The sequence below is a fragment of the Notolabrus celidotus genome, chromosome 12 (assembly GCF_009762535.1).
Source record: "Notolabrus celidotus isolate fNotCel1 chromosome 12, fNotCel1.pri, whole genome shotgun sequence".
NCBI lineage: Eukaryota > Metazoa > Chordata > Actinopteri > Labriformes > Labridae > Notolabrus > Notolabrus celidotus.
The window spans coordinates 22,058,766-22,072,112 of NC_048283.1; the positions used below are offsets into that span (position 1 = coordinate 22,058,766).

Sequence of the window (13,347 nt, forward strand, 5' to 3'; positions counted from 1 at the left end):
ACCAGAGCATTAAGATCCTCGTGTTTCTCCTGGACTTGTGTGCACAAGCACACACAATGAAGTACCTGTGTGTGTGTATGTGTGTGTGTGTGTGTGTGTGTGTGTGTGTGTGTGTGTGTGTGTGTGTGTGTGTGTGTGTGTGTGTGTGTGTGTGTGTGTTTGTGTGTGTGTGTGTATGTGTGTGTATGTGTGTGTTAAACGTGTTTTCTCAGACAGAAGTTAACGACATGTCGACAGTGACAACAGAGTGAGAGCTGGCTTCTGATTTGTTGTTTATTAAGCAGACGTTAGGTTTCTTATAATTAGTGTTCTCAAACTTTATCTTTTACCTTTTTAACATCCAGCCCTGATCACTGATCACTACTCTACCAACCTGTCCAGGTAAACCCTCCACACTGTCCAGGGGAAAAACCCTAACCCAACTTCATCTTCATCACCATACTAAAACGATTTGACACACTGAACCTAATGTACTGAACACAATAATAATAAAAATGATAAAAATACTACTACTACTACTACTACTACTACTACTAATAATAATAATAATAATAATGATAATAATAACAATAATAATAATAATAATAATAATAATAATAATGATAATAATAACAATAATAATAATAATAATAATAATAATAATAATAATAATAATAATAATTATAATAACCTGGTGGAAGTAACAAAGCATTATTTAATCCGTCTTTAAAACGTCTGTTTCATAATCTGTATAATAAAACACGCAGAAGGTAACACACATTTCTGTTTTTTCTAAGAAATGAAGCTAACTCTGATGGTAATATAAATGTCATAAGTACGCTTTATAATTCAGTATTCATACTCTGAAATGTAAATGAATTTGAACTTCATCTTTTCCAAACATGTTTCTTTGTCTTTCTTTGTCTAAATAAATAAAAACATTAACACAGTTTGTCCCGAAGGAGACTGGCTTCATCCATTCAGCTGATTATGTTTAACCCACTGAATCATGGGAAATGGAGTCACAGGCCGCTGTTACGTGACTATTAAATACAAAGATTCAAAGAGTGTACCGCCTTTATCATAACGAATGAACAGATGTTTTTATATTGATGTTTACATTATGTAATGAGGATGTTTTCAGTGTTTAATGAACTTTCCTCATTTCTGAAATAAATGAAAGCAAATAAAAATAAACAGAAACAAACAAACAGACCAAAAACAAAAACAGGAATCAAAAAATACAAAATAAAATTGAACAGAAACAACTGAAATAAAATAAAATAAAATAAAAATCAAACAAAAAAAATGTAACAAACAAAAAGAAATGACAAAAAACAGCAATTAAACTGAAACAATCAAAATAAATAAATATTAAGTAATAAAAATAACAAAAAACAAACAAACAAACCCTAACAAATATGAGCAGTTTCACTGAAAATCACTTCAATAAAAGTGTGTCCTGCAGACACAAAATCAGAGCTCTGTAAGAACATTCAGAATCCTTTAGGTATTGTGACATGGGCTTTCTCTCCTCTCACTTATCATAACAACCAGTTCTTAAGGCCCCAGTACCAAAAAGGTTCCTTGTATGCTGTGTAACATGTTTATATAAACAGACTGTGTAGATTTGTAAATCATTATAAAAATAAATGTTCATTTTAAACCTGAAGCAGCAGAACATTTCAAACAGAGACATGTTTCCTGTTAACCAGCTCTTCTTTAACAACACTCTGTAAACCTCGGTGAACCAAGGAGACCAGGCTCTGGAGACTAGTCTGTAGTATGATGGATATGTTCGATGTGGTCTTTCTGTGTGTGTGTGTGTGTGTGTGTGTGTGTGTGTGTGTGTGTGTGTGTGTGTGTGTGTGTGTGTGTGTGTGTGTGTGTGTGTGTGTGTGTGTGTGTGTGTGTGTGAATGCCGGGTCAGTGATGTCACACAGGTATGAAATCAGTCACATCATTTAACCTTCAACATATTTCAGTCTGTGTGTTTAGGTGTGTGTTCAGGTGTGTGTGAGGTGTGTGTCAGGTTTGTGTGAGGGTAGTGTCAGGTGTGTGTTCCTCCAGCTGATGATGATGCTATTAGTAACAAACCTCTTCATACCATCAAATGATTTTAAACTGAAGCCTGGGGGCCGTCAGCAGTATCACACCTGAAGGCACTAAACGGTCTTTACCATATTCTGCTTCCAGCATAGACCGTGTGTAAGACATGGACGTAGCCTTGTGTTTATATAAGTGGAACCATTGTAAAGGTAACTTTAATGTCCAGCAGGGGGCGACTCCTCTGATTGTATATCAGTCTACAGAAAATGTTCCTCCTCCTCCTCCTCCTCAGCTGATGCATTCCCTCAGTAAACATTAATCATTTTATGGTCTCAATCTCTGGTTTCTTCTTCAACACAGCATGATGTTCATTTAGTAAATGATGATCAGAGTCACAGAGAGCAGGAAGTGGGGGCAGAGTCAGACAGGGAGGAGTCAATGGGGATGGGTCAGGAGCGGTGTTGATAGGGGAGGAGCTGGGAGAGGGGTCCGACAGGGGAGGGGTCAGGCATGGGAGAAGTCAGAGGGGGAGGAGTTTGACAGGGGACATCTGAGTTCTAACAGGTCCTCACCTGTCAGCTAGGGCTGCCTGTGTTTCCATCTTCTCACTCAGTTAGAGTCACCTCCTTTCCCAAAAACCAAAATGCCAACAGCCCACATGCTGAGTTTCAGATTTCAAGAGGGAAGTGAACAAACTGATGAAAATGCTGCTGTGGCCACGTCCACGTCTAGCAAACGGTCTATGGACAAACAATTAATTTCAGGTTTATAAAATTTCACCCAAAGATCAGTCTGTAGAGCTGCCCAGGTCATGTGTGAATATGTGTTCATTATTTCCTGTTTTTCCAGCTGCTGCAGGACCATCATGATTCAGCCTGGTTTTCCTCATCAGAGCGTTGTTATTTAGACATCTGCTGAAACCGGCCAACACACAGATTCTCCAGGACAGGAGGTCTGGAGGTATGAAAACCTGCATGGTATTAAACAGATCTTGATGCTGTACAACTAACTCAGAGCAGCCAGGATTCACCATGAAGATCTCTGGTAGAGCTCCAGTCTTTGTGTAATGAAGCCGTCACAAACACAGTCACAGCGTATCTCAGATATCACAGTCAGGTTTGTGGTACTGTGGCGGCCCCTTGGTCCATCTATGTTTGCGTGAATGAAGGACAGAGTCTGCTCGGTTGCACAGGCTCCTAGCTGCACTTGCAGGATTTGACCTTCATATTGGAGAGCTGCTCTATTTTGGGGGTCTTGCCGATGTAGTAGAGGATTGTGAGGGGCTCCAGGTCCTGGGACACGCAGCAGGGCGACGCTGATGCTTCAGGGTTGATGGTGTTATACAAACCCAACACCTGGAACACAAGAGCCAGAGTCTACCATGAATAACTGCATCTCTAACCCACTGTCTGTTTGACCTTTGACCCTGTCTTCATACAGTACCTTGGAATGCTGGGTATCCGCGCTCCAGAGGTATGGACAGGCTCCAGCACAGAAGTTAGCCTCGTAGCCTTTTGGCTCGTGGATCCACCTCCAGCCCAGGTCCTTCTTAAAGTCGATATAGAGAGACCGTAAGCAGCAGTTATCCTGGACGTTTCTGCAGAGACATGAAGGACAGCAGCAATCAGACAAACTGTTTCATGGAGCTCTTCAGGTCCTCTCCAAATAGGAAAAGGTTTTACATTCCAGGTATGTACCTGGAGCAGTAGGCAGCATCCAGGGCTCTCCTGGATCTGTGAGTCTTGTGCTGTGACTGGGACTCTAGCCGGTATGAAGGCAGCAGCATGAGGAGCAGGTGAGGAGCCCGAGAGCCTTGCCGCCGCTTCTTAAACACCTTCAGATCACCGCCATGAATAAAGCTGTCATCAATACCTGAAAGACACCAGAGATTCCTGAGCTGATGAGGAACTTCCTACAGAGCTCCATCTTTACCCTGACACCCTCTCTCCTCACTACTGGAAAGACTCATGTGCTGGACATTACCGTCATGTATCTGAGGGTGTTAATTAAGCAGACCTCAGATCAGTTTAATCTCTATCCAACCAAACACTACTGGTGTTGACACAGATCTACCAAACCGGGGAGAGACAGTCAGAGAGAGGACAGAGGACCTGTGGTCTAGAATATCAACAGCCAGGGCCAAACACGCCAACAGACATCTGTAGAGGGGCTCCCCAAACTTTCAGCCCCTAAATAACAGTGACAGAGACCCCACTGTGCCGTCAGGCGGTGGTTACACAAACAATAACAATCTAAAATGTATTTATTCAGAATGTAACTACTATTTTGCAATACATTTCGATAATTATTATGACTGGAAAATACTGAGGTGTGACATTTTAAACCATTAACGATTTTAATTTTATGTTGGACGGCATCTTGTGACCCCCCATCAGTATCCCCAAGGGGTCCCTACCCCCACTGTGAGAAGCACTGATGTAGAGGACCACCTCAAGAGCACCGACAGTAGGGGTATGAGCAGGGTATCTGGAGTATCCCTGACATCTGACCATAGACTGTATAACACCTGGACGTAGTCTCCTTAAGTCCCCCTCTAGGCTAACATCTACAGCATGCCCGCCTGTAAGTCAAGTCAGCTGAGCCTTTAATTATACAAAACTCTTCATCTTTATGTCTTCTAAACCCCTGAGTTATGAATTAATTCACCCAGTACAGTTTGTACTGAAAGTGAACTGAACTATTCAGACCTACAAGCCCAACAAGCTCAGCAAAGTCTCTGCTCGCTGACCATGGTAACAATCCCAGCCACAACCCAGGCAAAGCTGCAGGCCTCTACAGAGAGCCAGGACAAGTACTTGACTAGCTGAGGTGTATGCAAGTGTCTTCAACCTGTCTGATAGATGATATAACAACATCACTTCCTCTCAGACTTTAGCAAAGCATAATCTAACAAAGTTTGATGAAGTCACCTGCAAAGCGCGCCTCCAGCTCCTCACTCTTGTTGGGAATGATGTAGTTGTTGGATGGTACAAATGTGCAGCAGGGACAGTGCAGGCTGAGCTTGAACCCACTGTTTCTGTCTGTGGAGAGATTAGAAAGATTAAGCAGATCAATCAGCATAACGTATATAACTGATGAAGGGGGATGAAGACCATCCTCTCACCTCTGTGGTTAAGCCATTCACTCACTGCCTCCGTCACGTCAAACGACAGCCACTCTCCCTCGGTCTGAGTGCGGACCACTTTGCTGTCGATGTACCGTTGAGTCGGGGCCGTCACTTTGTGTCCTAAAATCTGAGAACAGAACAGAACAGGACAGGTCAAAGATGATAACAAGATTACAGAGACACTTTTTTTTATTTCATGATATTATTTGGGCCTTTCATAGAAAGGACAGCTTGAGAGCGGGAAAATGTTGGGAGAGAGAGAGATGATATCCTCAAAATCATGCAAGACCAGGAAATTACCAACGACCAGAGCGACAAGGACTGTGGCCTCTGTACATGGGGCATCTGCTCTACGTGCTGAGCTAAGTCTGTGCCCATAGATGACAGAGATACTAATCAGAACTCCCCAACCTTCCGGCCACGAGTCCTCTGAGCTCCAAGTGATCCCCCTCAACTGCCAGACTGCAAAAACCTGATTCTCTGATCTGCTCTCCTCTCATTTATCAATTATTCAGGTCTTGGAACAGCAGAGGGCTCTTGTTTTTTGGAGGTAGTAGTGTGAGCCTGCTCCCCTCTCTGTGATCGATTAGTCAGGTCTGGGAGCATCAGAGGGGTCTTTTGTTTTTTGGAGGTGGTAGTGTGAGCCTGCTCTCCTCTCTGTGATCGATTAGTCAGGTCTTGGAGCAGCAGTGAGAGTGTAACCAGATGCTGGACATACTGCTGTTATTCTGCTGTCCTTCAGATCCGTGTGTTTGTGTTGGCTCCTCTCACACTAATGTGTAAAACACTTTTCCTGCAGCGCTCTGTGAGAAACCAGACAGACGCTGAAGCTATGACACAAACAGGAGAGTCAGAGCTGAAGACAGAGAAGTGTAATGATGAGGCGATGTGTGGGAGGAAAGATTATAGGACTCCCGGAATTATACCAACCTGCAGACACTGACCTAGCTAGCCCAGACCTCTCTTTCTTTTCTTTCTCTCTCTCTCTCTCTCTCTCTCTCTCTCTCTCTCTCCTCTCTCTCTCTCTCTCTCTCTCTCTCTCTCTCTCTCTCTCTCTCTCTCTTCTCTGGGTGCTTTTCCACCGTTAATCCTAGGGACTACTCTTCAAGGGCCTAAATGGTTCCTCTGGTCCGTTGTTGGCTTGGTTTCCAACGAGGCCTGTCCGTAAAGATAATTAAATCAAGCCAGTGATGAATAGAGAAAAAAAAAGTAATTGCACTACACCACCAGACCAGGAGAGGGCAGTGAGACAGAAACACCATATCTGTTTTTCCTCTGTTTAAACCATAGACTGTATAAAATATGGATGTAGTATCCGTGACGTCACCCATCTGTTTCTGAAGAGCTGTTTTGAGGCCAATCATCGGCAGCAGCCATATTGCTTCTGTCGAGCCAGTGTGACGTAAAGAGGCAGAGTTTGAGCCTCCAAACCAACAGCTGCAGTGTTCCAACAGGCAGCTGTGCCTCTCATTGGAAGACTCGTAATCTCAATATCTTCAAAATTGCCGCGTTAGAAAAAAATTCATCCCCCTCACAGTGAGAGCACATCAGGAAATGAGATATTCAAACTCCACTCGTCTTTTGTACCAGGCTGTAAACATGTTTATTTCTGCTGTAAAGATCGTCCTTTTTCCATTCATGTGTATGTGACTTCCGGTACTTCCGGAGCCAGCCTCAAGCGGATCCTCGATGAACTACAGCTTTTAACACTTCCGCATTGGATAATATTTTTAGACCGGAGGTTGCCGCTTGGTTTAAACTGAGCGAGCTGCTGGAGAACGAGATCCACAGCTGATGTTGTTGTGTTGTTTCTGGTAACTCCAGATCATTTTGTGTTAATGAGGAGTCAGGGAGGGAGGCTGGAGAGCAGCAGGTATCTGTGGCAGCAGGAAACCTGAGCAGCTCTCAGTCTGCAGCATCTGAGGATAAAACACTACCTGTTGAGGAGGCAGCCCCCCGTCAGTTTTACAGGTAAGGTGATGTTAACAGGTGAACGTCAGGTAGGGTGTAGTCAGGCTTCCTGTGATGGAGCGGACATGGAGGAGGACTATGATTCAGATAACACTGAAGCCTCTAACAGAGGCACAGATCTTTACTCTTTAGGATAAATCAATCAGTACATGGATGAACGTTCAACAGAAAAGCTGTGAAGGTGATTACTTCAGCTAGTTATTTAGTTTGTTAGTAAGTGAGTTAGTTGGTTGGTTAACTAGTTGGTGGGTAAGTTAGTGTGTAAGTTATTCAGTAAGTTGGTTGGTTGGTTCGTTAGTATGTTAGCTTGTAAGTTAGTAAGTTGGTTAGTTTGTAAGTTAGTTAGTTAGTTAGTTAGTTAGTTAGTTAGTTAGTTAGTTAGTTAGTTTGTAATTAGTTGGTAAGTTATTTAGTTATCAAGTAAGTAAGTTGGTTGGTTAGTTAGTTGGTCGTTTAGTTAGTTGGTCGTTTAGTTAGTTAGTTAGTTAGTTAGTTAGTTAGTTAGTTAGTTAGTTAGTTAGTTGGTTAGTTAGTTGGTTAGTTAGTTAGTCAGTTTGTAAATTAGTTTGTAAGTTATTTAGTTAAGTAAGTAAGTTGGTTGGTTAGTTAGTTAGTGTTGTATCTTGACCGTCTGTGATGTGCAGATGTAGAGGGAATCATCGTGACATTGGCTTTTTGACATGGAGGGATGCTATACGTCAAAAAAACAGGAAAAATGTCTGATCTGGATATCGACACCATAGCAACGGAGGTAGAAACATACAACTGTGTTGTTTGGCAGCCAGAAAAGAGGCATTACGAGAGTCAGAAAAACCACGTCTGGATGAAAGTCACTGCAGTAGTCAACAACATGGGTTTGAAATCTGAACTTATTCATCCCTGTTGTAAAGCTTTTAGAGCCCTCAATAGAAGTAATTCTTTATATTCAGGGGAAAAAAACTGCAGACCTTAAGATTGCTGAAAAAAAAACATGGGGCTGCTCTCAAAACAACCTGCACTGGAGACCCCAGCCTGAAACTGTCTCTGTGTACTGTAAGGGGGGAGTGGCAGCACTTGCTTGGTCTGTGTCGGGGTGCAGGGGGCACAGGTTAACCTGCGCCGTGTCTGATCCAGTTGATGGAAAATATTCAATATTGTAGACCACACAGTGGTTAACCATCCAATTGTTTTCAATTAACTCTGACTGTGGTCATTTTGCAACACCTAGCCTGGGCAAGAAATCACTTGTGTGCAATTACGCATGCGGCAAACCGGTAATTATTAATAACTCCAGACGTGCCCACAGGTTTTGATCACATGTGAATGAGTGTTTTTGTACTTAAATGGTCAGCTGCCCCACACAGGTGATCCATTCAATAAAATAGTCATGAGTAAAACAATCGTCTTCAAGGTAAGTCCTGTCATCAATCACATCTTTCACACTATTTCAAACGCTGAAGTTTAATTCAGTTTCCTCCAGTAAATTTACATATTTGTGTTTTCCTGTTTAAATCACCAACAATATTTTCTATAGAGAGTTAACTGTGCACACAGGAGTGTTGCTACGCACTGTAAATTGATACAGAAAGCACACATTTGTTATAGGAAGAAATCAGCTGACAGCTTGCGCTGCTCAACATCATTTCAAAAGCATTTTGCAGTGCTTGATAGAGAGTGAAACAAAAAATACCTTTTAGGTGTCATCTAATTTAACGATCTAAATATTAACCTGTGATCCTCTCTATGTCTGTCTAAAAATGCACTGTACCAATACGTGCTAATTCTCAGCCCCAGCCAGATTTTCTTTGCTGCACTGCACAAATTGATAAATGCTGACCTTTGCATGGAAATGGTCGTACACACGTTTGATAAATGAGGGCCATTGTCTTTTCTATCATCTCGTCTTCTCTTAACACCTGGTCTTCACCAATACTGGACTTTGACTCATAGGAGCTTCTATGTAAGAATTTTTGGAACTATTGTGAAACAATCATGGACTCCATCCTATGTGATTAGGTCAGTTACTTCATTAGTAAGTTAGTCAGTAGGTTAGTTAGTTATTAAGTTAGTAAGTTAGTTAGTTTGTAAGTTAGTTAGTGAGTTAGTTGGTAAGTAGTACGTTACTTAGTTGGTTAGAAAGTAAGTATGTAAGTAGTTTGTAAGTTAGTTAGGTGGTTATTTATTTGGTTAGTAAGTTAGTTGGTTGGTTAATTAGTTGGGTAGTAAGTACATTTTTAAGTTAGTTAGTTATTCTAGTTATTAGCGAGTGTAGTGAGTGAGTGAGTGAGGTATGAGTGAGTGAGTGAGTGAAGTGAAGTGAGTGAGTGAGTGAGTGAGTGAGTGAGTGAGGGATGTGAGTGATGTGAGTGAGTGAGTGAAGTGAGAATGGGTGGGTGGGTGGGTGGGTGGTTGGTTATGTAGTTAGTTAGTTAGTTAGTTAGTTAGTTAGTTAGTTGGTTAGTAAGTTAGTTTATAAGTTAGTTAGTTGATTATTTAGTTGGTTAGTAAGTTAGTTTGTAAGTTAGTTAGTTCGTTACTTAGTTGTTTTCAGATGTAGTCAGAGATATTCAATGATTAGAGGCACAGTTGTAAGAGAGTAACTCCACCTGAAGTCTGAGCCCCTTCCTTCTCTGTTATAGAGTGTATACAGTGTTTAATGCTGCTGTGTGTCCAAAGACGAGGTGTGTACCTGATACAGCTCAATCCTCTGCTCAGACACTCGAGCTCCTGGGTTCTGGAGACGGAAGATCCTAAGCTCCGCCTTCACCAGGTTAGAGGCGTTCTTTTCCATCGAAGACACATCAAATGTTAACCGCCGAAAATATGGGTTAAAGGAGGGCGATGAGATCACATCTGCAGAGAGGAGAGAGGAGTGTGACTGAAAAATAGACTGAGAGACGGACTGAGAGAGAGATCACATCTGCAGAGAGAAGAGAGGAATGTGACTGAAAGATAGACTGAAAGACAGACTGAGAAAGAGACTGAGAGACTGTCAGCTCTATCCACACAGAAGGGTGGAGACAGAGACACACTTCCTGCTACACTGCAGTAGGTATGAAGGTGTAAGAGAAGACTTCTCCACAAAGATCGTAGACAGAGTCTGTGACTTTAATTCTCTCTCTGATCAAGATCAAATGAAACGTGCTAGGAGAAGTCCTAGTCAGCAGCAGAGACACAGCAAGGTATGTCCAACTCTGTCACAGCCTGAGAGACAGCCTTCACCTTACCTGACAGGTGTTCTGCTAACAGCCGGACAGGCAGCCTGACAGGTGTTCTACTCACAGCCTGAGAGACAACCATCGCCCCATCTGACAGGTGTTCTCCTCACAGCCTGAGAGACAACCATTGCCCCACCTGACAGGTGTTCTGCTCACAGCCTGAGAGACAGCCATCGCCTCACCTGACAGGTATTCTCCTCACAGCCTGACGAGCATTGCCCCACCTGACAGGTGTTCTGCTCACAGCCTTAGAGACAGCCATCGCCCCACCTGACAGGTGTTCTGCTCACAGCCGGAGAGGCAGCCTGACAGGTGTTCTACTCACAGCCTGAGAGACAACCATCGCCCCATCTGACAGGTGTTCTCCTCACAGCCTGAGAGACAACCATTGCCCCACCTGACAGGTGTTCTGCTCACAGCCTGAGAGGCAGCCATCGCCTCACCTGACAGGTATTCTCCTCACAGCCTGACGAGCATTGCCCCACCTGACAGGTGTTCTGCTCACAGCCTGAGAGACAGCCATTGCCCCACCTGACAGGTGTTCTGCTCACAGCCTGAGAGACAGCCATCGCCTTACCAAACAGGTGTTCTGCAAACAGCCGGATAGGCAGCCTGACAGGTGTTCTGCTCACAGCCTGAGAGACAGCCATCGCCTTACCAAACAGGTGTTCTGCAAACAGCCGGATAGGCAGCCTGACAGGTGTTCTACTCACAGCCTGAGAGACAGTCATCGCCCCACCTGACAGGTGTTCTGCTCACAGCCTGAGAGACAGCCATTGCCCCACCTGACAGGTGTTCTGCTCACAGCCTGAGAGACAGCCATCGCCCCACCTGACAGGTGTTCTGCTCACAGCCGGATAGGCAGCCTGACAGGTGTTCTCCTCACAGCCTGAGAGACAATCATAGCCCCACCTGACAGGTGATCTGCTCACAGCCTGAGAGACAGCCTTTGCCCCACCTGACAGGTGTTCTGCTCACAGCCTGAGAGACAGCCTTCACCTTACCTGACAGGTGTTCTGCAAACAGCCGGATAGGCAGCCTGACAGGTGTTCTCCTCACAGCCTGAGAGACAATCATAGCCCCACCTGACAGGTGATCTCCTCACAGCCTGAGAGACAGCCATCGCCCCACCTTACAGGTGTTCTCCTCACAGCCTGAGAGACAACCATCGCCACACCAGACAGGTGTTCTCCTCACAGCCTGAGAGACAACCATCGCCCCACCTGACAGGTGTTCTCGACACAGCCTGAGACAACCATTGCCCCACCTGACAGGTGTTCTCCTCACAGCCTGAGAGACAACCATCGCCCCACCTGGCAGGTGTTCTCCTCACAGCCTGAGAGACAACCATTGCCCCACCTGACAGGTGTTCTCGACACAGCCTGAGAGACAACCATTGCCCCACCTGACAGGTGTTCTCGACACAGCCTGAGAGACAACCATCGCCCCACCTTACAGGTGTTCTCGACACAGCCTGAGAGACAACCATTGCCCCACCTGACAGGTGTTCTCCTCACAGCCTGAGAGACAACCATCGCCCCACCTGACAGGTGTTCTCGACACAGCCTGAGAGACAACCATTGCCCCACCTGACAGGTGGGATATAAGTCCCATATAAGTGTATATATAAAGATGTATAAACATGCATAGATTTACACATATAAGTGTTTCCTCAGCTTGTCTCTGTGTATACAAAAATGTATAAGCATGTATAAATTAACGTATATAAGCGTTTCCTCAACTTGTCTCTGTGTTTATATAAAGACGTATAAATATGTATAAAGTAACGTATATAAGCGTTTCCTTACAGCTTGTCCGTGCAGGTTTCAGACTCAGATCTTCACCGCAGCAGAATCATTCTATGTGAGAATGGAAACTCAGACGTAGAGCTGGAGCCACTGCAGGGAAAATATTTGACCTACTTTTAAATTCCTCACTCCTGAACGAGAGGCTCCTCCAAGGAGAGAGGACAGAAGACACAGGGGAAAGGGGAAAGGAGAGGACAGAAGACCAAGGACACCATACAGACGACAAAGACCCAGGAGAGAATAGAGGAAACAGAAGAGAGGAAAGAGGACAGGAGAGAGAGGAGAGGGCAGAGGAAAGAGGTGAGGACAGAGTCAAGAAGAGTGGATCAGAGGAGAGGGGGGACAGAGGACAGAGGAAAGGGGGAAAGGAGACACATGAAAGGGGATAGAGGAGAGATGAGAAAACAGAAGTCAGGTGAAATAAGAGAGGGCAGAGGAAAGAGGGGAGGGAACAGAGGACAGAGGGAAGAGGAGATGGAATAGAGGACAGAGGGAAGATGAGAGGGAACAGAGGACAGAGGGAAGAGGAGAGAGAACAGAGGAGAGGGAAGAGGACAGAAGAGAGGGGAAAGAGGAAAGGGAACAGAGGAGAGAACAGAGGAGAGGGAACAGAGGAGAGAACAGAGGAGAGGGAACAGAGGAAAGAGGAAAGAGGAGAGGACAGAGTGAAGAGGAGAGAGATCATTGGACAGAGGAGAGAACAGAGGGAAGAAGACAGAGGAGAGGGAACAGAGGACCGAGGGAGGAGGAGGGAGAACAGAGGACAGACGGAAGAGGAGAGAGGAAAGAGGAGAGGGAACAGAGGACAGAGAGAAGAGGATAGATGAGATGGAACAGAGGGAAGAGGACAGAGGAGATGGAACAAAGGGAAGAGGGAAAAGGAGAGGGAACAGAGAGTGTCTCTCTCCCAAGCCATCCTCTCGATAAAGTTGAAACTAAATGAAAGTACTAAAGACACTGATGAGAGTGACATCAGACTTACAGCTGGTTAACAGTGGATGGCGCCATATCAAAATGGCATTTTGGTATTTGGATGTTTTCAGGAGGATATCAGACTCCAAAAGTTCTTTCCTTAAATTTGTCACTGCAGCAGCCATCTGCTCAAACACAAAACCTTAAACATCTGTCCTGACACCGAAAGGTTCATAATTTTTCAACAGTCAGACCACATTTGATCTACAGAGCTGCAGAAGAGCTTTAAGTTGATTTTTGGGCT

The 13,347-nt window shown here is 44.4% G+C and overlaps 1 protein-coding gene and 1 long non-coding RNA gene across 2 annotated transcripts in view; one reads left to right on the forward strand and one right to left on the reverse strand.

Annotated features, from left to right (window-relative positions):
* The window catches only part of LOC117823417, an 11,338-nt gene extending 7,734 nt beyond the window's left edge, over positions 1 to 3,604 (forward strand). The window contains exons 3-4 of the long non-coding RNA XR_004633397.1: positions 2,878 to 2,988; positions 3,469 to 3,604. This is a non-coding gene — a long non-coding RNA (uncharacterized LOC117823417). The remainder of the gene's footprint in view (positions 1 to 2,877; positions 2,989 to 3,468) is intronic.
* Positions 686 to 13,347, reverse strand: part of tgfb2 (transforming growth factor, beta 2) — a 21,972-nt gene continuing 9,310 nt past the window's right edge. Inside the window, exons 2-7 of the mRNA XM_034698609.1 lie at positions 9,795 to 9,958; positions 5,153 to 5,282; positions 4,959 to 5,069; positions 3,726 to 3,900; positions 3,472 to 3,625; positions 686 to 3,383 (exon numbers count right to left, since the gene is read on the reverse strand). Of these exons, the coding sequence (XP_034554500.1) occupies positions 3,225 to 3,383; positions 3,472 to 3,625; positions 3,726 to 3,900; positions 4,959 to 5,069; positions 5,153 to 5,282; positions 9,795 to 9,958 (893 nt within the window). The 3' untranslated portion in view covers positions 686 to 3,224. The remainder of the gene's footprint in view (positions 3,384 to 3,471; positions 3,626 to 3,725; positions 3,901 to 4,958; positions 5,070 to 5,152; positions 5,283 to 9,794; positions 9,959 to 13,347) is intronic.